The 24,473-nt window shown below is 41.5% G+C and overlaps 3 protein-coding genes across 3 annotated transcripts; 2 read left to right on the top strand and 1 right to left on the bottom strand.

Moving 5' to 3' along the window:
- Positions 1-8,563: 8,563 nt before the first annotated feature.
- Positions 8,564-15,399, top strand: LOC131263303 (FMRFamide-related peptides). Its single transcript, XM_058265480.1, has 2 exons — positions 8,564-8,674; positions 13,564-15,399. Exons 1-2 carry the CDS (start codon positions 8,659-8,661, stop codon positions 14,652-14,654), a joined length of 1,107 nt encoding a protein of 368 aa, XP_058121463.1. The 5' UTR covers positions 8,564-8,658; the 3' UTR covers positions 14,655-15,399.
- A 518-nt stretch (positions 15,400-15,917) lies between these two features.
- Positions 15,918-18,075, top strand: LOC131264783 (uncharacterized). Its single transcript, XM_058267050.1, has 3 exons — positions 15,918-15,938; positions 16,602-16,684; positions 16,752-18,075. The coding sequence occupies exons 1-3, from the start codon at positions 15,918-15,920 to the stop codon at positions 18,073-18,075; spliced, it is 1,428 nt and encodes a 475-aa protein (XP_058123033.1).
- A 253-nt stretch (positions 18,076-18,328) lies between these two features.
- LOC131263416 (plasma membrane ascorbate-dependent reductase CYBRD1) lies at positions 18,329-21,084 on the bottom strand. The gene is made up of 4 exons (XM_058265613.1): positions 20,874-21,084; positions 20,584-20,795; positions 19,053-19,207; positions 18,329-18,985 (listed from the first exon to the last, which is right to left on the bottom strand). The coding sequence occupies exons 1-4, from the start codon at positions 21,082-21,084 to the stop codon at positions 18,811-18,813; spliced, it is 753 nt and encodes a 250-aa protein (XP_058121596.1). The 3' UTR covers positions 18,329-18,810.
- Between the last annotated feature and the right edge of the window lie 3,389 nt (positions 21,085-24,473).

Here is a 24,473-nt window from a genome sequence, read left to right on the forward strand (position 1 = left end):
CGGAAAATCCTCCACACCGATTCCGGTATGGCTAAGCTACGTTCTCGGGTTCGGTAGGTGTACTTTCGCTGGCCCTGCCGGGTGCGGTAACTAGTTTTTCCAGCGATCGGCCACAGGAAGTCCTGCCACAATGGCTCGCAACGGCACGGAATCCTAGCAACGCCAGGTCGCGGCAGAAACGGGCACGATTGCGGCCGCCGGCGATGCTGGTTTGCACTACAATAAAAGCTTCTTTTACGCGCGCCAAAGTAAATCTCTATTAAATACATTCTTCTCCAGACCCACACGACCCCTCCAAGACGACCGGGAAGGCTCTGGCCGCGTGCTAGGTTTTTGTGAAATGCTCCGGAATGCTACTCTTCCAGTAGCAGCTCGAAGGAAGCGGAAAAAAAACATGCAGCCTTCTTGTCGCTTGTTACGGTCGGATTGTTGGCACTAGGTGTTCTTTTCTTCTTCAGCCCGTGTGGCTTTTACATTTTGTTGCAACCACAATTTCCTTCCGGTGTGCGTGTGTATGCGGTTCTGTGTTTAGTGGATGGTTTTTTTTATTATGCTTCCCTTCGTTTGTTACAGTTTTGACTTGCAGGCAATGAAAAAGATTGTATTATTTTTCTAAATACATTTTTCACATTGCAAAACATTTAAGACACTTTGCTTTTCTCATACTTTTTTATCATTTCTTTTACCGAAAACTGCACTACAAATTGAAAGTCATTAGCTGTCATTTTTCAAAATATTACATAGCACAGCCAAACGAGACCGAAGCCATTGGCTTCCTAAGCAAAGAAAATGGTTACTGACAACTATCGAAAAAAGGCGAAACAAACAACAAAGATCAACATGCTCTCTGAAGGCCGTTCAAGTGTGAGTGCCAAAAAATGGACCATAAAATAAATCCCACTCGAAGCGACAATCCCAAGCACCGGGACGTGGTGCGCTGGTACATTGTGCCATTGCATTGTGTAATATTTTCCTTTGGCATCCTTAGGCCAACCCCTACTCCTAATACGCGAGCTGAGAGACTCGTTGGCGTTGGCGTTGGCGGGAAAATTAACACATCCTGCCGCACACCACCGGTTATGGTTCATTAATGGCAAATTGCTAATGCCGTAACCGTATCATCGATCATGGTTGCATTGGACATGATCGGCGTGGAACAATCCGCACTTCCGTTGTGGAAGGGAAGACAGTTTCGAGACGCATTTTCTGCGCATCCCGCCTGTCCGAGCGTTGTCGCACTGACTGACAGCTGAGAAGAAAGGGACAACCACGAAGCGCCCAGCATGTTCCACTAATGCAGCCTCTTACGAATTACGCTGGAACGAGATGCGCGTCACCACGTGGTGATTGAAAGTAATGTCGCATGCCGCATATATGGCAGCTGGCTCTGTACCATACCTAAGGAACCTTCGTCTTCCGTTTCAGCGATACACCGTGGGCAAAAGGAACTAAAGTAAGCGTAGAGTTTCACATTCCGCCTACGTTCGCTTCATGGCCGCAATTAGTGTGACTGGCATGCATACATATATGTACATCAAAAGTCGATCATCCTGGCCGACATGATCCGTTGGAAAATAAACCAAAAGCTTATCCCACAGTAAGCTTACTTTTTCCGGAGCCTGATGGTATCTTGCAATGGGAGGAGGAAAAGCGTAAAGATGACGAAAAATTGTAATGATTCAACTCATAATGCGATACGCTTATCCCTTGTTAGACTTTGATAATGTAAGTTATTTCACCTCAACTTAATGAAATCAAACCGTACAGAGGGAATTTCGCTGAATCATTCAATTTAGTTAATAAATACGCTTTGACATTTTAACTTACTTGCTTAGAACTTTATTTGACGAATAATGAAGGAACGAGCGTATAAACCGATTTTTAATAAAAATTTGAATCATTCCTGTATGTTCATAACATATTTATTTCACACGAAAAACAAATTGGTTTGTGGATACAGTAGTTCCCGTAAGAGAAAAATTACCTTAACAATATATTTTATAATTAAAATCATAACAAACAGATATTATTTGTTAAATCAAGTAGTAGTCAATTGTATATTTCATTAGGATACGCATTAAAATTAACAGATTTTTAGTAAACTCTGTTTTAGGTAAGAACACTACAATATGGGTAAGGAAACTAATCAATTAAAAACCAAATGGATAAATGAAAGCTAGAGAAGAGACACGATACACATCTCTCTGTATCCTCGACGTCAGAAGGATAAATGGTTTAATGCCGTAAATCTATTTAATTATTTTCAATTTGCTCCTTTTCCCGATGAAACACTTTACTGTTTTCATGCTTTTTGTATTGTTTCTCAGTTAAAGTTGTAGTCGGCCTTTTCTTTTGCGTGGATTGATCATGCTGTTAAAAATATCCTTGCAGCTGTAAAATAGATTCTGTATAGCTTAAATTGAGCAATTATGTAACTATTCTAGTATTAATGGTAAGTCTAAAAAAACTAAAAACTTTTGTATGGTGTTCTTTGGATTAACTAAAAAGCTTTAGCAAGTTTTACCAGATGCGGTATGAATAAGACTAGTATAAAGGTTAGTACGGACATCATTACCTTCGTTTTAATGTTCGGTTTCCGGACGGCAATCCCACATTATCCTGCCTAATGAACACATCCCATCGGTACGAAAATACTCTAACGATAGGCAGACGCATGTTTATTTTCAACCCACGAGTAGTTTGGTACATAGAAAAAGCTGGAGGAGTGGATAACTTACTAGGACCGTGCGAAAATGGTTTCCCAACGACTTGCCGCCTGAAAAACATCGACCACCGGAACTGGCGCCATCGGTATGAAAAATTCCCATTGTTGACCGCAACATAAATCCGCAAAAATGTGTTTCGTGAAACTCGATTAGTCGTGAAAATCATTGTGAGTGTGGGCGGTGTATAAAGCTTAAACCAAAACCTTTCCCCTTAAGTCTCAACCGAAGTATCATCGAACAGGCCAGTCCCGATGACCTGTTGCTCAAAAAGGTGAAACGGTGATAGTGTTTCTAATGCACGCCGCCTGAATTCCGGTACTAATTATCAAACCCAATGGCCACTGGACGCACCGTCGCGTTGGCGGCTAACGATGGTTGGTGGACGCACTTTTCGGGGACATAAATTCTGAAACATCGCTAACCTCTGTCGCTAACCAGCCGACCGGTCGAGGCCTTTGTACCGCCAACGTTTCGGTAGGCTCCATCCGTAGGGATTTTAACTAATGAACTTCCGTCATCAGCAGCGTTCCCGGTAACCGGCACTGTGGCCCAGTATATTGTACCGGGGATCTACAAGAATAAGCAATAGAGCAAATTGTCAAACGGTATACTTTGTATAACCTAATAGACAGTAAGAGGAATAAAAGTAGTACAACAGGATAGTATTAGGATAAACAAGAGTAAGGGCATTAAAAACACCCTCAATAAATCAATAATTGCATAAATATTAATCATTAAATGAATATGATAGTTAAGTTCAACCGAAACCAGTATTTCCATAGGAAAAAAAACTAATTTTGTACTCATACTGAAGCTTTTAAATGACCAACATATTTTTAGCAGGCCGTGTATGGTTTACCCTAGTGGGACGGCAACTACAAGGTAAATAATTTAATTAAACCCAAAATGAGACTAGACAGTTTCCATCCGTATGATTAATAGACATATCGTAAAAATTATCAAAGAAACTGGTGAAACCAACACCACAAAAACACGGATTACAAATTCCCCACCATTCATTATCCTGAAATGGTGAAAATGTGGGACACATTTATTCATTACCACTAGCTGACCATTAGCTTTTCCCGTTTTTCATCCGGTTTTTGGGGCAATTCGATCGAACAACAGGCACAGGGATGTTGTGTCTCCTGCAGTTTCTGTGATGTAACGAGTTCGACGAATTTGGACAGATTAACCTCCCAAAAATCCTACAACTAAGTGTAACAACAAAGTAAATCCATCCGGAATAAATACGACAGCTATATGTAACTAAGTAAAATAGTGTAAAACGTTTTTGTATTTCATGCAAACTATACACGAAAAGTATCATAGGCAAGGGAAAAAATACTACACACACCCAACAAATTATTACTCTGTCACAGCACAGATCATTGATAACACCGAATATACGGTTTAAGCTTAAGGCCTGCAATATACAATCCTGGGTTAAAACCACCAAAATTCAAAAAAAGAAAACCAAAGTTTACAGGCTAAAATTGGCTACATGGCATCAGCCCGCCTGGACACCATCAAAATGCGGTATCGACCGTAAACTGTTGGGATTAAATTTAATTGGCAACTACCGACGGTTGGCAGGGAAAGAAGAAAAAACAGAACTAGTGTCCAAAACCCACAACAAAAACCCTTCCGCTGCACTTTCACCCACACTTGGGCATATTTTTGCCACGGTGCGGCTCATGTGAGGACGAACGACCCGGATCCCGACCCAGACCTAGCAAAAAAGCCACCGAACTATTTTCTTTTGATTATCCAACCCCCGCCTTGAAAATGAGTTCCTCCATCGGTACATGTGATGCTGGCAAATAACCTTGTCGTAGATTATATAAATTTTTGTGCTAGATTGTTTTTATCTTTCCAACCAGTACAGTCGTCCTTAGTAGCAGCAATATCGGATAACATCCTTTGGATTGATTTTTATTTTAATATTGGTTAATCCTGTTTTTCATTCCAGCTTTCACGGGAACCAAACCTTTGGCACTTTCGGTTTTTGGTTCTTTTGGAAAACGTTTTCATTTGTTTTCCCCTCTTTTTTTGTTCAGCATGAATGCGCGACGTGGTTATTTTATAAATTGATTTTATGTTGAAATGTTGTTTTGATTTATTCTTTTTCGTACATAATCAATAACTGAGAACCTTTTTCTATGTTATTATTTTCTACTGCCGTTTTCTATCCTTGACACTAACGCGGGTGTTTTGGCACTAGTTCCCTTGCTTTATTATGTATACATATTTTCCTATTCGTCATTCACCACTGACGAGACGACGGTGGTGCCACCCATTGTTCTAACCAAAAAAAGGTTTTTTTTCATCCACTTGCTTTCTTAAAACTCAAACTCAACTTATACCCAACGGGGGAAAGCGAAAGCCATCCTGAAAATGACTATACTACTATGAATGAAAAATAAAACTATCCATCCCCGTTTGCGCCCAGTGACTCATTCGAGAACTATAAAAGCAACCGCGTCTTAGAGACGTCGATGGGTCGCTGATTCAGATGAAGATTCTCATCGTTCTTGGCGTCATTGGCCGACGGAAGGATTTGTTGATGTAAAGTGGCTAAAACGCAGTCAATGAATGCCGTTCGTCACGAGATTTTTCAACAGAGAAGGGCCACTGATTCGTTCCAATACGCAAAAGAACGATTGAAAGTGCCGGTTATTTTTTGTATTTGTGAAGCTTATTATGGGTTTATACCGTCACTTGGAGGTTTATTTTCAGCGGCTAGTCTTAATTAATGTTTGATGTAAGCAAATTGTTTACTGATGCTGAGAGAGCAGTCTACCAACGAATATTGAGCGCAATCGGTTTCAAAATTCCATTTACTTTTTCCAAATAAGGCTATAGCTTTCGTAATCGTCAACGTACATTCAACGTTTTTGAGATACTTTAAGTACACCATTGTCAATTATTTGTAAAAAAATGAAGAATTGTTTCATAGTCTTCGAAATGGTGTGTATCACAGTGAAATCATACCGAACTTTATAAAGTTAAAACCTTTAACATTGTCCCTTTTCGTTGATAGTTTTTTTTTTAATTTAAGAGACAGAAACGCACTATAGATATTTTTATTTCCGAGTAACTGCCGAACTGGCTACAAACCACCACCCATCGTATTAACTTTTCCTATCAAATGCACTTTCCGTCACGATGTCCGAGCATCTCAACTGCCATATCATTGCTACGTACCCACTCATGTGCGCCAATAACGACCTAAAAAGTCAATCGAGCCCAGAACAGCACCGAGAACGCACCGTGCAGGGCAACGGAAAATCCCATTTTTATTGAGAACTGCATTAAAAATCGCCCTGCAAACAGACCCGCCGACGACGACAACGACGACGACAACGGGCCAGTCTTTCGGGAACCGCGAGGGCCACATGGCCATTTGCACCGGTCTTATGACCGATGGCGAGGAATAGAGGAAGCTCGAGTTTTCTCCTTCCTGTTTTTTTTTTGCAAGAGTCCCATTGTTGAAACCCACTTTCGTCTCCTGGTGGCTTACTGGCCTGCAGCTGCAGTTGCAGATGCGATGATGATGCATCGGCGTCTGTTGGCGCCAAAAAGTATGCACTGGTGGGTGTTATTGCAATGGCTCGGGAAAGCTTTTGGGGAAAGTCATACCAACTCGCCGTCGTTGGGCGAGTCGTTTTACCCACGCATTATGCGACACTTGCCTAGCCTAGATAGGTCTAGCTAGGCAAACATATTGAACGGAACCAATTGAACCACGGGAAAAAACAATCCTTCAGGTCCTGTTTCGATATTTGAAATGTACGTTGAAATTTACCACGAATTGCATACTCAAGGAGCGAAATCGCTCTCCTTACTAACTCGGGGACAATTCGATCTACATGAAAGATCTGAAGTGTGATCGGGGATCATATAAAAAAGTAACAGCTATCGAAAAAACACATAACGTAACAAAACTGACCCACCGACAACATACGCGCTAGGAAACGGAAGAAAAATAAAAATCCTGAAGCTGAAAACAAACAAAAAATCAGAAAGAGCGAATATCAAACATCGTCGGTTTTCGTGTCCTTCCGTAAGCGGATACCATCAGTTCTAGCCCCGAAGTTGGAGGAAAGATAGTGGGACGATACTGGAAGCTTTCTACGCGGTACAGTGGTCGATGAGGTGGCCAAAGTTTGTAACAATTTTAGAGTTAGTAGATTTGTAAAATAAATATTCTTACACATGTGTCAATTGATTACGATTTCCAAACATGTTAAATAGTATAGTAAATATTTAAATGAAAGTTAAAACCAATACAAACTGCTAGCATGATCAGTTCTTTCAGAAGCTTTTCATTGCCGTGAAGCTTTATGTTGTTGGAATCGAGTTCTATCTGTAACACTAGGACTAGCGGTATTTGGCATATATAATTCCAACGCAACCAGGCAAAATAACTGTTGGTTTGTGATTTAGTTTGTTTTTGCACGAAATGTACATTTATTGTCATAACTCATAAATTGATATTTTGTTAATATTCGCATTGAATATGGCAGAGTGAATACCAAAGCAGTGTAAAATGAAGTTCTAGTATTAAATTTGGGCTGGTTCATATTGAATCCTGATTCTAACACTATCAATATGATAGTAATACGATGTAGTGAAGTTAGGTAAGAATAATTTTTATAACTAATTTTAAGTGGGGGTCCACGACAGCCGAGCGGTAGCGCCGGTTAAAAAATCGGCCCATGAGCGCCGGGGCTACCCACCTCGACAGCGTGGGTTCGAATCCCAACCGAGACCGGACCCTTCCCTGTCCTCTCGTACAGGCTATCCACGAACAACAGGGAAACAAGTCTCGTAAGCCCTTAACGGGCAGGCATGACCAAGAGGTCGTTACGCCAAGAAGAACTAATTTTACATGAAGAACACATTTACAAAGAAGAACATTTTACACAATTCATGTTTTCTAAACCTAAAATTTGTTCAACTCTTGAATTGTCTGTAAATTGATCAACTATATTTATTTGAATTATGTAATTTCACAATTCTTTTCGAATGTACAGATATGAGTTGGATATATTTTCGGATGCATTAAACATCCAAATTTCATCAATCCTCCTGTAGCTGTTCTCACTGTGCGCGGCTCGAAGATGATACCGAGTGCGTGTTTATGTGCGTGTGTACTGTTCGGTGCACGCATACGCAAGGCCACCACCGAAGCGAATTGGCCTCGACCACGACCGAGTACGACGAAAGTCGAGCCGACCACCGCAGGACAAAAACCGGCAGGAGCAGTTAAAAAGCCACGATGGCGTCCGTTTTGCTTTCAGTGTCGCCACGGAAGAGCACGCGAATCGACGCGGTGGGAAACGGAACCAAAACGGCCGAATCGGTCCCCGAACAAACACGCACCAGAGCGTCTAGAAGTAGGTGTAGGTCTTAAACCGAGCAACCACGCGGCCGAGTGACTTGGTTTAGTTTCAGTAGACTTGGCGTCTCCATCGCAGGCGAACGTCACCATCGGAGGGTCCTTCAGGCCCAACGGGTGGCCCAGCGTGGCTTGTGTGCGCTCGCTTCTCCGAGTTTACAAAATAAGGCAGTATAATTTTATGTTTTTAGATCCAAGCAAACCGAAAAGTGTCACTAACGTGGATTTAAATTTCAACCGCTTTTTCGCCGCTCCCGAAATGAATTTATTGCCGCTGGGTGTCCGTCGCTAGGCAAAGTGTGGATTCGCGGTGAGGTTTGTGTTTGGTATGCGAGTGCTTCTGGTGCGTGAAACCCGCGAAAAGACGAGTGGAAACGCCGGGCAGTGAATGATTGACAAATGTGCCCGCTGTCGGCGAGCCGGAGTGTCGGAGTTTTTCACGTTTCGCACCGCCGTCCCGTGCCGAAGGAGGCAAAGCCTGCGGGCAGTTCACAGTGACCTGACAGTGAAACCGGAGTAACGTGCGAAATGTTTCCATGCGCTGGTAATGCGGCCCGAGAGGCTTTCCGTGGTTCTCCCTGTTTTCCCCCAACATCCATAATTGGCAATCGACATTTTTATTTGCTAAAAACATCCACCCCCACAAAGTAAAGGAAAACCAGACGGGCTTGAATTTCCTCGTAGGTTTATTTTCGTAGTCCTTCTAAATTAAGCCAAAGACGAGCAACCGCTCGGGGAAGTGGAGGCAATAGTTTGTCCAAAAAATTAGGACAAATCCAACAGAGCAAATATGTACCCATATGCAGACCTCGTTCGCAATGGGTGGTCCTTCTAAATACGGAAAAAATCTTTCTATGACTCCTTTGACGTTTCCGCCGGGCAGAAATCAGGACAAGATAACTTTCACCAAAACTATCCTGAATTAAATTTGCCAAATCTCAGTGTCTGTGTTGTGTCATGGAGTGAACCAATACTAGCATTTTGCTTTTTTTTATTTCCGTTTTGACTTTCTTTACTCTGTTTTTTTTCCTTTTTATTTTCATTAAAATCAGTTTTGCTAAACTTTGCATTTCTTCTCCCAAAAAATATTTGTCTCTAAGTGTCATCGGACGTTCTTTGTTTTTTTTTCTTTTTCTATTTTTTTTTTCATTCATTCCTTCTTTAACTTGCTCCATTCTATCTTAGCTCCATTTCGACTTTCTTTACATCATTTCCATTTTCAATCTCATTGATTTCAGTGTTTCTAAATTTTGAATTTCTCTTCCCAAAAACTATTTTCCTTTATTTCCCATCGATACATTCTATGTTTGTTTGAGTTGTTCTATGAAAGCCCCTGCCTGCTAATTTCCTTCCCTCGCCCCACACACCTACTTGTTTGTGAATGATTTATTGATCGAAATTTTGTTGGCACTCGGTCAATTTTCGTCGGCATTTCGTCGGTCCGAGATGCATCCTATTCCGCCAAACGGCCAAAAGAAACGTCATAAAGCGACGGACACCGTGGCGTCACACTCCCGTGTCTGTGAGTGTGTATGCACACAGAGAGAGATAGAGAAAGAGTGAAATTTGGCAAAAGGCCGTTAAAATCTGACGCACGAGATGGTTCTTTACTTTTGCCTTTTTTTCATCGCGCCCAACCAAAAGTGTAGGAAATCAGTTCTTTAGCTCCGGGTCGGGGGAGGGGAGTTCGTGCATGTTTTAGCAGATTACAATCGTAATCGTGACCGAGCGAAAGATGCTCCAATCTCAGCAAAAAGGGAAAGGGTGAAGTTCCAGTGTCAAGTTTCCGGACGTACGCCGTACACTTTCATAATTTGTGCGTTTTTTCCGACTATAAAGGGAGATTTTCTTTCCTGCTATCTATAGATAGATATATTTAGAAGAAAAATACTACAGCCTCTGGAATGTGCCAATTCTCGTGTTTCGATACTTTTCTGCAACTGCTTAACGATCATAGGTTGTACTAATTTCGTAATTAAATGCGCACAACCGTTTTGACCATGATGGTGAGGAATGAAAGTTGTTTATAGTGATTCATACGCTATGCGAAATAACTTCTTCTCTTCTGTCGGTATATGGAAGAAAAACTATGATGGACAACGTGAATATACTTTAGGTCCTTGGGGAGTATTGATATCCGCCGAGGATGAAGATGTATAATTAATTGTAGCTCATTTTTACAAGAGCGATGTTGAACGTGCATTCAAAACGGTTGCTTCCAAGAATGCATTAATAAGTAGGAAAAGTTTCAAAGGTTTACTGTAAAGCAAATACTATTGAAATCCGTTCAAAGTAAAAGCTCATTAGTTTATAACTAGAAAATTATTCGTTTACCGAAAGTAGATAAAATTCACTCTTTCGAAGTTTTGAACGGATCCGATAACTCGCATGGCGTCAGTTATACAAGCGAAATCCCATGTTCTAGTTTATTTTTAGGTCAAGGAAAATTAAAAACTACCATCATACGATGCGTGCTTCCTTGAGTCTAGTTTACGAGTCGAGGCGAGCAATTGAATCGAATTGAACAGTTTTATATCGTGCCAGTGCCAAAAACACCCTATCCTTAGTAAAACATATGGGAATATATGCAACGGAACAGCAAAGCATAAAGTTGCGCGTTTATGTGCTTCCTGTTTGTGTGCTCCCGGGGAAAATTCATGGTCAACCCCAGTCGATGTGCATTGAATGTAGGTTTGGAAGACACAGTTTTTTCCTAGCGACATTGAAAGTGAGAGAAAAACCAGATGATACCATAAACAACGCGGAAAACGTGTTTTTTTTTTAAAGAATACGAAACTGTTGCATCACCACAGTTTGACGTTTCCGCCAACATTATCGTCTATGTTTGGTTGGATTCGATGAACATTTTTAGAATGTTGTCTTGCAGAGAATATAATACATTGGATTTTTCTATTTTATGTATTCTTCAAATATTGCCGAATTTATTTGCTCCTCTCCCGTGTTAAAGTCAAAACATCCCGAAATACCTTCGATGCGATCCCACGTTTCTTTTCCGCTCAGCGAAAACGTATAAAACACCTTCATAAAATGAACGCGTAAGCTTTACCTTTCCACCGTCGGTAAATTTAGGAATAAATGTGCTCAAGCTGTTCAACGACGTGAGAATGGAACACTGAACCTGACACACACTCTGGTGAGGAAAAACCACTTGTTACGCCCGCAAAACGGCTCGCCGCCAACCGATCGAGACGAAAAGTCAACATCAAACAAATGGTCGCCGTCGGGGAAAAATATCTAGCGATGGGCTGGTTCATTTTTCTTTTCTCTTGCTTGACACCACCACCATATCGCACCTTCATTTCTGGCCACCATTTCCCGCGTCATTCGAACCATTTTTTCCCGGACCACGTGGTGGTTTTCGGTTGCACATGGCTGGGGAAAAAATTGGTTCCATAGAAACCAACGGGCGAGAAGAAAAGTGAGCCACGGTTGACCTACGCGAAACTCTTTCCTTTGAGGTATACTTTTCCCGATATCTGCTAGTGAAGAAAGCATTTCTTGGAATCGAATTGTAAAGCTACCGTACGCCGAAAAGTACATAAATGGTGTGTCTGCCATCAGCGACCGCAGCGAAAAATTATACATAGAATAAAATATAATAACAACTGCAGACAAATAGGAATATAAATATTTATGCTCGTTTTGGCACCCGAACACCGAATGATTTGAAAAATCATTAAACAGCTTACGGATTAATCTATTTTTAGCGTGATGCAAAAATACCCCAAATTGATTCCTCAAGAAACACATCTGAATTTTTCTCAGGCACAACATCTGGCAACATTGCTGACTTTTAAGATTTTAAAGAATGTGCCATCAATCGTGTTCACAAAGTAAACAGATAGTGTATAAGTTCGTGGGGGAATATGGAATGAGAAAGAATCGAAGATACTCCCTTTTAGTTAAAAAAGTACCAAACTTCAGTTAAGTGGGTCGTTATAACTTTTCGATTCTAGCTCAATGAATTTAAGCTAGAGTTAATTCAATTTATGCAGTTAGTGATGACAAGAATAGTGTTAGTGATGAAATTGACTATTACGTTACTGATAATGTGTTTGAAAACACCAGCGAAGGCGATATGGAACAATATTATCTACTGTAATGTAAATTGTGAATTGAATCAGTAGAATTGTCAAAAGACTAAAAGTCTTTTTTCCTAAACATTATTCATAATTGTTTTCTGAAAAAATAATAAAAAACATTCATAATTGTCAATGGAGGTTGCAAACCCATTGGAGCTTGTTTTACTAGGTAAAAGGCGGTAGTTTTCAAGAACATCTACTTCTGTCATAGGGAAGAAAAAAATCGATTGTGTTCCCGAACATTGACAAAACATTAGAATTAGCAAAAGAATGAAAAAGAATAAATTTGTTGAATTTATTCTTCGTGTTTTATTTAGAATTTGTTGCATCACAAGTTCATTAATAAATACAAATCAAACAAAACAAATCGCTTATTTGCTGACATCAACTGAATATTTAGCAATACATCAGTCAAAAACAAAAAAACTAAAGTTTTACAATTACATGGAACTTTACGTTTAAATTTTCTTTAATAGATGAAAATATTTGAATCCAAATCATGCACATTAATCTTCGTCCGTTCGAGGTTCTGCATAAATTTTCATCCAGTATTTCTACTGATTCATACGCGGGAGAATCTTTCGTTATTGTCAATGGCAGCGTTTTTGTGTTCTTTCCTACTGTTCTCTTTATTTTGTGGGAAATGCAGGAAGAGGAGTTGTCGCAAAACTGGTTATTAATAGTCGCACTTTTTAACTTCCGTCCCTTTACGTATGGAGATAATCATAAAGATTCCGAAACAAAACGACCCCAAGGGAGGAGTGTGAACTTTGCTATTCAAACACCTACTTAAAATCTTAACAATTATCTTGACCGAATTCGATGTACTGGAGCCGCACCACAGCAACAGGAAAGGGCGAAAGAACTAAAAAAAGGCACATTTATATGCCGTTACCACAAACGTGCGCACAGGAACTCTTTCGAAAGCGATACAAACGGAAGGCGGTAGGAGAATTTAGAGAGTAAAAAAGATCTCTATAAAGAAAGGATATCACAAAACGCTGGATTCTCGTCGTTCAGCAGCGGGTCGTGGGCACGTATAACAATTAAATTCAAATTTATCTTCTCACTTCCCGGTGCCTTAGCGTTTTTACTTTCCTTCCTGCGTTCCTGCTTTCTGCGCGCCGCAACTCGGAAGTGAGAAATTTTCCGAGCGCCGCTTTTCCGTTTTCTACCTCCCTCGTGGTGTGTTTTATGGAATTTATTCATTCACAATGCCCCGTTTTGCTAGCCCCGACGACCTTTTCACTTTCCCATGCAAACTATTGTAATTGTTTCTAACGGGTTTTCTTTTCTCCATTTTCTCTTGCTCCTGGCGGGGTTTTGGCAGAAAGCAACAGCGGCACAATGAAGCTCTACCTATTTCTCGCCATCGTCGTGTGCAAATCGTGCAATTACTTCTCCCACGCCGAGTACGACTCCCTCGTCGACTGGGCCAACCGGGGCCCGGCGGAAGCGGACGCGTCGCTCGAGGGCGGTGAGTTCGAATGGTCCCCGTACGGGCGGCCCCCGTGGACGTCGGCGGTGAAGCGCAGCGCCAAGGCGGACATTCAGACGCGTCGGCGGAGCTCCCTGGACAAGAACTTCATGCGCTTTGGCCGGGCGGACCCGCAGGTGGTGCGCTACTCGCGGGCCTCCAACCTGATGCGCTTTGGCCGCCCGGACCGCAGCTTCATGCGCTTCGGGCGTGACAGTTGGACGGGCGCGGGACCCGACCAGCTGGACCTGGGCACGTTGGCTGGCGCGGAGGACCTGAGCAAGGAGTACGCGACCTCGACCGAGCAGCTGGAGCAGGCAGACCAGGCCTCGGGGTTGGCCTCGAAGCGCAATGCGGCGGGCGGCGCCTCGGAGGAGATGATGGCCGCGGGGCTGTCGGAGTCGGGCGAGCAGATCCGACCGAAGCAGGTCGTCTACTATCGGCGGGACTCGCCGAAGAATCTGATGCGTTTCGGCAAGCGGCGGCCGGCGGGCGCCTCCGGTTACATGCGCTTTGGCCGGGCGAACTTAATGCGCTTCGGTCGGCGAAGCGACGAACCCGAGCTGGACGACCGTGCCCCGTTGATGTTTGGGCGCATTGCCCGTGCCGGCTCGTCCAATCTGATGCGATTCGGGCGCGCCGGCAACCTGATGCGTTTCGGACGCTCCGGACCCAGTGAGACGGCCCCGGCCGGACCCGCAAGAAACCAACCCAGCAATGGAACATCCTCACTTCCGGCGGAAGACGGCAGCGCGCCGGTGGCCCGAGCAACCGCGACACTTCCCGCGAATCTGCTCGAACTACTCGACGGCGATCGATTGGTGCCGGGGCTGACGAAGGACCAGGAACTGGCACTGCTCGACGCGATCGACGCTGGCGAGGGTGGTGCAGCCCAACGCGTCGGTTCCAACGAACGACTACCGCTGTACGTCGTCGAGAAGTAGTCGGTTCCTCGACCCGATCACCCCAAACGATTTCCCTCGCTTGCCGCTTGATGCAAAAGTACGGATTGCAAACTCCTTCCCTTCTCCCAGAGTAATCCGCAAAATGGCGTATTGTTGATAAAATAACATAACATAACGAACGCGAATAATCCAACAGGACACGTTTCGAACTGGATGCATTCCACAATGTTAACAAAACAAAAAACATAAAGGCTGGTATCAACAATGCGGATCATTTTGCACTACCTATCGCGGGGAGAAATGGGCGAAATTTAAAGAGGACTTATTTAACAAATGCCAAAAAGTATTAACTAGCTCGCCGGAAGAAAGCTACGGATGGACAATGGAAAAAGTGGAAACTGCTTCGATGGGAATAAAGAACATTTGACGACGGACGCAACCGATGCAAACAGAAGACGAGAGGAAAACGAAAGCGAAAGAAAGTGAACTATGTATCAATTATCCTTCGCCCCAATACCTTTGCACGTAGTTTCCAAGATTTAAGGGGGGATCTAGTGGCAGCTCAGCAACAAAACAAAACAAAACAAAAAAACTAATACTAAATTAAACCTTAACGCAACCAACCACGGGAGCATTAGATGCTCGCCAAAAAAGGTATATTTAATGAGAGGACAATGTTAATGATCTTAGCAATTGAGAATATTAATTATATTATTGTATACATATACACACAGCACATTAAAGCATCCAAGCAAAAGAAAACTCATATAAACAGGCAAACAGAAGGAAACAAACCATCGGGGAAGGAAGGAGTTGGTTGATTGTTGGTTTTCCTCCTGGTGTACATTATGGCAGAGATCAGTGTCGTTATAGTCGGAGCAAACTCGGAACGCAAACGGAAAACTAAAGAAAAAAACAACTGTAAAAATAAAGTAATCAATCGATTTTACTCTTCATTGGCAAGTTTACTGGTGGGTCGATCAATTAGAGTGTTAATTATTTACAGCAGCATAAAAGGAGCTCATGATGTTTTTAATCAGGGTAAGTTTGGTAATCTAGATTCCAATATTGGTACTGGTTTCGCAGTTTAAACGACTTTCACTTTTACAAAACAAAAATGGTCTTGTGGGAGTATACACAAACAAAAATTTTATTTATTTTTTTCTCGATTGCATTCTTATTTAAAGCATAATTAATGATCTAAACATTCCATACAATTGGCATTAATTATGACCCTTTTGTTCGATTCAATGTCTATAGCCTTGTTCCATAGCCACAGATAAGATGTAAAACATCTACAAAATGTCCATCCGAATCACAAGGGTAAGTAAAAAATTTAATTACGATTTTTAACTGTAGAAAATCGATTTTAACCGTTTTCTAAAGTCATCTAAAATTCGATATATGTGAAACATTTCAAACGAGTTTTGCAGTGAATTATTTCAAAGTCAAACATGGAACTTTTTTATTCTGGCGCGAAAATTATACAACGGACTTTAAAAACTCTAAATATAATGTTTATTTTATTGTTCTTTTTATATTATTGTAATTGCCTCCGTTCATTATTTATACTTAAAAATTATGCTAAAGCTTTATGCTTCAACGCTGAGCACTTTTAGCTCTAAATATATCAATACAACTAAACATATTTGATCATGGCAGGCTTGGAAAATTGTTTATCCACATCAAGTGCTAAAATCTTTGGCATTGTACCACAAAATTTCAGTAGTGAAAATACACTATAAAAATCGAAAATAATAAAATTATGAGTCACCTTCCAGATAGTGAAAAATTGGTTGAAAGTAACCGGCGCTTCAAGAATGTTTCGAAAGAAAGTCACGGTGCGCAGGTTAAATTTTCAGCTGAAAGTGGTATGTTCTCAGGATCAATGTTTGGAGATGGTTATAACTTTTCTAATATAGATTTTCCCTTTGCTTAAAATAAACCGAAGATAATGCTGATAAAAAAGAATTCAAAACGGTTCAGTTACAATATCGTAACCTTTCCGAAACGCCACAAATAGGCATTCTGGCTGGGTCAGCTGCGTACAACAAATCCTACAATAATACGTAAGTATCGCTGGTATTTCATTGAATTGCTCGAATGTATAACGGTTCTCCATTTAAACGTTTTCAGTGACGACATTTTGAAACATCTCTGCGTAGTTTACCTCTTCACATTCCTGAAACCACCATCGAAATGGACGCCCGAAACATTTACTGAAGTAGCGGAGCTGGAGTCCACCATCGCCGCAACAAACCTGAAAACGGCCCTTCCCATTCGAAGGGAGGATAAACTGTACCACATCCATCTCTCTAGCAGTCCGCTGGTCAAAGGCCGTTTCATACCCACAGCCCGGCAAAGTTCTAAAAAGGCTCGCCTAGGTGTCCATCAGGCGTTGGCTCGAATTAAGCGTGGAAAGGCTGCAGTTTGGACCTGCGATACGAACTACTTTCTGATCCGGCGAGTACAGGAAGGTTTTTACTTCTACACCATGAACCTGCAGGGAAGACCAACACTGATGTTCTTTAGCTGCCACCGGCTGATGGTGGACTTCGTTCAGGAGACGTTCGGTTGCACGGAACAATCGAAGTATTTCCTCACGAATATGAGACTTCACTCGGTTGAGGAGAACGATGTTGTCCGTATCGTTTGGAAGATGAAACGTTGCGTCGGTATGCGGCTGATAGACCCCCACGAAGCTATTCTGCACGGAAACATCTGCCTGATTGGACCGAATTTAGAACGCTCGTTGGAGATTGGACTCAACGTTCTCGAACGTGTAGGACCAACGCAACCTAAGCCACGTTCCTGGGACAATAAAACACTGAATGGGTTCTACAAGAGATCGGCTAGCACCTGGACTGCTGCCGAGAAAATGGCGACGTTTCTGCGTGATCGAAACGAGCCGTCATTATCGATTGGCCCATACAGTATAGCGTGTAGAACAACTGCTATAGGTCACCGTCAACGGAAACACTTTGAGGAGCTCGTCAACTACTTTCTCGCATCCTGTACGGCATTATTCGTCGTTGGTCTCGACTGTTGTCTGCTGCTGTGGACATACGATAACTTTTTCCACTGGTTCAGCCCGTTTCGGTACAGTTCCCTTCAAGAGGCGGCCGACGTGGTACCCAATCGAGCCAGCTTCCTCATCATGACCAACGCACTGTCCAAGGCTTCACAAACGTTGTACGAATATTTGTTCGAGCTGGGCATTTTCCCGGAGCATAGCATCGAGCTAGTTCCGCTGTGCGTGGACGCAAGGCGAATTTCCGACATGCGCACCGGCAGTGAGGATGAAGATTCACTCGATCAGGAAGGCTTCACCATTTCTCCAGCGAACGAGCAGGGCTGGACTAGTTTCTACGCACCGACTTCAACCTCTCCATCGGTGTTGCGGTTAGCTCGTCAAATGTTGGACATGGTCTACCGAACGGCAGAGGATCGATGTGACTAACCTACGGTGGGAAGTGTGCCTAATATTAAATATCACTCCGGCAAATGGTTTAACCACAAACGTGACCACAAAGCAGGTGACAAACCTTTTTACGTCGATTCATTGAATGCTAAGGATATATTTTTAATTTACTGATGGCAATGTTCAAACGAAGGCTAAATAAAATAATTCTTTTGTATGCGAATAACCTTTCGATCTGCCCAGCTTCTCAATTAAGTCATTTTTTAGTCAATTTTTCAGTCAATTGGACCTTTTGTCGATATTTATGTTCTCGATACGATTTATTGTATGTATAGATTTACAATATTTAAAGCAACTTAGGCCCAGTGGAAGGATTCCTACTCTTTCTGCCAGACTAAACAGAGCACCAACTTTCAGTTAGTGAATTACTTTGTAGTAGAATCAATTCCACGAGACCTCGGGAATCTTTCGGTTGACTGTGTACCATACTTCGATAAATAGAATAATATATACAGATCGCTTTTCATGTAACTCAAACATCCAACCCTAAAGTACAGGTTAATAATACACACTCAATAGAATAGGAGCGACCCGCTGTTTCACGTTTCGTTCCTCAAAATGCACCACGCGATCGATCAATACTATGCTGCTTATGCTGGGTTACTTTCAGTATCCTTCCGGGTTTCTCTAGTTTTCACGTCTCTCTTTCACTCTAACACCAGGTTCAAAACAGGCTTGGGCAATGATTTTCGGAAGGATCCATATCGTTTGTGCTTACGAGGAGCCAACGCTGGCGCTGTGCGTTAGAAGCATCACGTCCTCGGGCAGAGGATATCGTTTGTACTGTCGTTCCGTCACCAGAAACACAACGAGACCACCGTACACGATGTAGAGCAATCCGAGCGTGTTGATTAGGATGGCTTGCGGGGGCAGAGTGGAGTAGTTCGGTCTGCGGAGAGAATGGAAGAGGCAGTTGAAAAGCTCGTTCGTGATTCGAAACGTGGTTATGTACTTACACGGAGAAGATGGCCTTTTCAAGCAGTCCCAGGAGTGCCGCGGCTATGGCCAGCACGAATCCGGCCACTCCGAAAAATACGTGAACTGGCATGTAGGACGCCCGCAGTTGTTCGCGTACCCCGGGGAAAAGATATGCCGCAAAGCCGAACACGTACTGCAAGATAAAAAGAACGAAAATGACATATCAGTACTAAGGACTTTTCATCTTATAAGTATTTTTTTTTGTTTTGGTACAGGTGACTGAAATAATTTAAAAAATTTACTAAACCACAAAAACTTAAGTATTCAAACCTAACATTTGTTTAGTGCATTTGACTATCTTTTTGAAGTTTTGATTTAGTCGTAAAGAAAAAGAAATCGATTGCAATGAGCTGTTATTAGTTTTTTAGAAGGAGGAGAAAAAATTAATTGACATCCAAAGAAAACATGTTCACTCAAAAGAGAAAGAAATTTGTTAGAAGATATGCAATATCAGCTGTTCTAGCTTCTATGTCAAGATTAGAAGAATCTTCATAAATTATATTTGTAGCATTTGTAAAATGAAAAGACAAACCTATGTTTTGTAGAGTTGAAATAATATAATTCGCAATTCAATTCCTTCATTAATAGATTTTTTAAAATTTCAAAACAGAAGTTCCGCATCTCGGCAACAAATAATTTAAGTGTAAGCGTGCGTGACGAATCTTTACAGTAAATGTAGGAAAATTATTTCTCATGCGTAGGTAACAATATTCAGGTTAATTCGACAGTAATTGAAAGCTCTTTGTGCTAGATATCGATTAGATTAATGTGTAGGAATGAACAGCTTTCAAAAAATATTTATAATTAGGGCAAGCCCAAACGCATGTAGCACACACTTGAATGTCAAACACTAGCCATTCCTTACGTTATTAGAGTACCGTAAGATTTATCTGAGTATCGTAAAACTTCGATAAAAAATCGATAACAGTGATCGATTATCTTTAAACGTAATTAGAAATTGTCAGAGAGATTGTGAAGACCGGTTTGTTTTGGTTCTTAACACGTTATCTGTATCTATAAAAAGCAAAACCAACCGATCTTCAATTTGATAATTCGTGGATGAAGTTCAAAATACCCTATTATCCAACGATGCCTTGATTGGATAAACAGTGCCTAGGGAGGTTTAACGATTTCAAAGTTTAAGGGGACACGCGACATGTTTAAGCTTGGCCCTGTGTACTGATCTCTCCGTCACTTTCACCGGACAAACACTCTTGTGTTGATATCGTTATGTTTTCTACATATTAGCTATTTTTTCCGAAACCCAGTACAATATCCTTTCCGTTGTGACCAAATGAAAAATAATTTTCTGAAATTTGCTGCAAAAAATCGTCAAGCACCTTGTGTATCATCACGATGACGATTTCCCATTTTGTTTGCTAGTACAAACACATGGACTTGTAACTCTTAAATATTAAATTTTTAATTGGCGTATCAAAACATGTGATGCGTCCTTTAACATTTCCTCTCAAATGTAATGAATAATAATCGGCCTATTCAGTTTCCTACCTGCAGCGAGAAGAGCAGCACCGCCGTCAATCCGACCCACGAGTGCAGCGTGTACATATTCGGAATCGCTGACGGTTTGGCAAGATTGTGCGAGTCGAAGACGGCCACCAGCGCCACGACGGTGAAAATGAAGGCCGCCCCGTGGATGGTGGCGTGCGTTATCTTGAGCGGCTTCTTGCGAGCGTACCGGAATCCGCGGTATATCAGAATGGCTGCAAAACAAAACACACATACGGAGTCGAAATGTACATGCTGACGATTCGATAGGCGGCCACATCCTGCCCACTTACAGTTTCCGTAGAGGAAAATCATGCCGACGGACATCAGCAGCGGATGCCAGTTGAACTGCACGGACGGCTTGGAGGACCAGGCGAGCCCATCGAGATGGATGCCGATCCAGCAGCTGACGAGGATGATGATCGTGATGCCGACGAGCTGCGTCACCAGGTAGATGATGCGAAAGTTGTTCAGGGCCGACGGTGGCGGCGGGCTGTTATCCATCCTGCTAACCGAGGGTGCCCAGTGCCACGTGGGTGAGCTGTAATGATAGAGGACATGTTCAAGACACGTGGTCAGCCTCGTTCAGTCTTCGCGAATCGTGAATATTGCCTGATGGCTTCTCCGCATCACTCATAGTGGAATGCTGATGGCATCCACTTTTGCGCCGCAAAGTCCCTCCTTCGATGGCAGTCATATTCACTAACAAAACGATGTTTTATGTAATGATAGCGTAAAGCAGAATTTAAGCGCTAGATTGTATTGAATTTCAAGAAATGCAACACGATGGTATCTTGAAACAATTGAAATGAATCATAGCTTAATGAGTCCAAATAACGCACCATAAAATTTCCTACAATCAGCTAGAACGTGGTTGTATCGCTTCAGATTACATTGAACAAATTAATTTGAAGAAAGCAAAGAGTTAGTCATAGCCTTGGAACTAGCAAATAGCCTGACCGATGACGTGTTCCCGCTTCAAGTGGAACAATCAGATAAAGTTTTTGTGTGGAAATAACGATTTTTGCTTCACTCACTATTTTTTGCACTTGGTGTTTGTTTAACTGTAGTACATAGTACAACGGGCGGAGATATTTGGCTTTATTTTTGGATATATTTTGCTTAATTTTAAATCATGTGCCAAACATTGTTCTCAACTATTTAAATCGTTGTGTTATTTTATTATTTTCCTTTTTCTACTCCTAATAGCTTAATTATTCAAACAGGGATAAACTATTAAACAGGACTAACTAACGGGACTAAACTATTTTCTTTAATTTCGCAAAGCATCGGAATTTTATTTAAAAATGCGACCTTCAAAATTCTGTATGTTTTTAAGTTACAACAACTGTCTCAATACTTCCATTCCTATGTAATGTAAAAGCTAGTTATATAGAAAAAATAATACTAGTTAAACATAAATTATATCACAAGCTCCGTCGGTAGAATTAGATAGTGAACTAAACTTGACAGACTCTTTTTCGCGCCAGATGGTCTAGACATGATACAATTGACTCACTTCGCTTATCGATAAACATTTACAACTTGGTCGTACAAATCGTCACTTCTTCGGTGAAATACGACATAATTTCGCTTCGTTCAGAGTTTTGTTGCCATCGTAATGGAATTGAAGTGTGTTCCATGATGATCAAGACATACGATAAGCACAGATGATTTTATTTGAAGTGGGAAAGGGTATTGATAATCGTGTGCGTTCTAAAGGATGGGCATTTTATTTGGAATAATCACAGAGCTTCATCGTGAAATTATCTTTATTCCATAGAATACACAGATCGAACGGCGACGATTCATCGTCAAACTGCTCAATTTAGCTGATCTGCCCACGAAGAAGACAATGTTGAAAAGATTTGAAAATTATTATTGCCTTCGTTGCTCAACTAGATAGCAATCACATGTTAAATCTTCAAATAACTTTCCTCAAATGCACACTTTATCTATGCTCGTCATCTTCAGGCATAACTGACATCCTTTTTATTTCATAGCTAAAAACGCGTATGGCATCGAAAATGACTACAAATCAAAAAGCGTCTTTGGAAAGCGACCTTGGCACGCACCGGCACGCGGCCTGACTCAAGTGCGGCCAACCGTATCATTCGGGCCTCTTTTGCAAGTAAAGAGTATCTTCTAAGCTCAAGCCATGCCACTCAACAGCGCCCTGATTAGGTTCTTCCGTAACGGGCCGTTTTAAAATAACCTTCCGATAACATCACATTCAAGAGGAACGTCACGTGTTGTGAATTCGCAGTGCATCTGTTTTTTCACTCTTCTCTATTCGTTCCACCATGACCTTCCCCGGTGGGCGTTGGTTTCTACATGGTTCGAATGTGTGGACGTTTTTGTTCTGGAATCAAACTTTACAGCTTATGATCACACGCGAATCGGCAAAACATTTGTGAGAAAGTTGCGGTTTTTTTAAAAGCGGAGCATGACCTCAAGAAGTGAGGCCGGAGTTTTCTTTGGCGAGTCCGCAACCTTGACGGCAGATAGTGCTCATTGTGAGGCGTGAAACAAATTAAGTCGCTTTCGCCATTTCAATCCGCGTCAGTCGCTCATTTTTCTGTCAGACATCTCAATTCGAAACCGCTTCTTGTTGTGACAATGTGTGGCTCAATTTGGTTGAATTTCACGATGCGATCGATCTCTCGAAAGATCTCTAGAGATGGATCTTCCTCGATTTATTACAAGCATATTTATGGGGTGGTGCTTGAAAGCTTATATTTAGCTTAAATTAAAAAAAAAACAAAACACAATGATTACAAAGAATTTTAAAAACCTGAAGAAAAGCGTTTCAAAACAAACATGTTCAAAAATACTTGGTCCATTATCTACGTTTAAAGCACTGGAAGTTTATTTCAAACAAATTCTAGAATTTGATTTAGCAGATGTGTCTACTAATTTTGCATCCACTTCAAGAAGTGCACATATGCAGAGGAGGATAAAAAATCAATTTACGATTTTTATGAATAAAACAAAAAGCACACAGTACATGAAGCAAATGGTGAGGAATCCATAGCATTCAACTCTTGAACAAGAGATTCAAAGGAAATTTAGAAATTCATTGAATGTTAACTCAACAAACCAACCGAGACGAACTCCTCTTCCGCCGCGATTCACACGGAATGTTTGCAAATGAAGGCAAATACCAAAACAAGTGAGGTGTTCATTATTCAGAGGGTTCAGTACCGGTATTAATTTATTCAAACCTACCGCCAACTTCACGCCTTCGTTACTCGACGAACATGAAAAATATTCTTATCCACAGCAGTGGAGGTCAATGGGAAAAGTGAAAAAAAAACATTAAAACCATGTTTTTATTGATTTTTCTTACCACCAATGGTTTTGTTCGCCATTGTCACATCATATTTGCCTCGTTCTTCTCACGCAAAGCGTGCAAGCATGTCGCCACGTAATGTCTCTATCGGCACGATTCGCCGGATTCGTCGAGGACTTTTAGAATGGGACACTCTGTCCGGACTTTCGTTTTCATCCCACCCTACACCAGAAAGATGAGGCATTCCTGGAATGCGTATATTAGATGAAGCGCTGGACGCTTAGAGTTAAGTACCGAAAGGATTTGAGAAACAATTCTACTTCACTCGAGGACCAGCTTAATGGTTGTTTTATGGTGCACGAAGGAAATGAGGCTCTCCACATAATTACTACGGTTATGGGGCAACATTTGTGAAAAATATGGACTCAACTAGACCAACACAATTCGGGAATAAAATATCACTTTATTGAACTTTTGTGTGTGCAAAATACTGTTATTGATACATGATGTTCTTGTTCAATTAAATGCTAATTGTTCTTTTCATTCAACTTTAATAACCTTGCTTTAAGTCATAAACATAGAATTCATCAAAATTTGTAAT

The sequence above is a fragment of the Anopheles coustani genome, chromosome 2 (genome assembly GCF_943734705.1).
Source record: "Anopheles coustani chromosome 2, idAnoCousDA_361_x.2, whole genome shotgun sequence".
NCBI classification, from domain to species: Eukaryota; Metazoa; Arthropoda; class Insecta; order Diptera; family Culicidae; genus Anopheles; species Anopheles coustani.

What these genes read in the sequence shown, in the direction of transcription:
- LOC131264783 (XM_058267050.1), top strand. Translation starts at nt 15,918, where the DNA reads ATGTCCATCCGAATCACAAGG. An exon ending in TGTCCATCCGAATCACAAGG is followed by an intron (nt 15,939 to 16,601) that starts GTAAGTAAAAAA and finishes AAAACGGTTCAG; the next exon opens with TTACAATATCGTAACCTTTC. An exon ending in AACAAATCCTACAATAATAC is followed by an intron (nt 16,685 to 16,751) that starts GTAAGTATCGCT and finishes AAACGTTTTCAG; the next exon opens with TGACGACATTTTGAAACATC.
- LOC131263416 (XM_058265613.1), bottom strand. Translation starts at nt 21,084, where the DNA reads ATGGATAACAGCCCGCCGCCACCGTCGGCCCTGAACAACTTTCGCATC. An exon ending in GATTTTCCTCTACGGAAACT is followed by an intron (nt 20,796 to 20,873) that starts GTAAGTGGGCAG and finishes TTTGTTTTGCAG; the next exon opens with CCATTCTGATATACCGCGGA. An exon ending in TGCTGCTCTTCTCGCTGCAG is followed by an intron (nt 19,208 to 20,583) that starts GTAGGAAACTGA and finishes TTTATCTTGCAG; the next exon opens with TACGTGTTCGGCTTTGCGGC.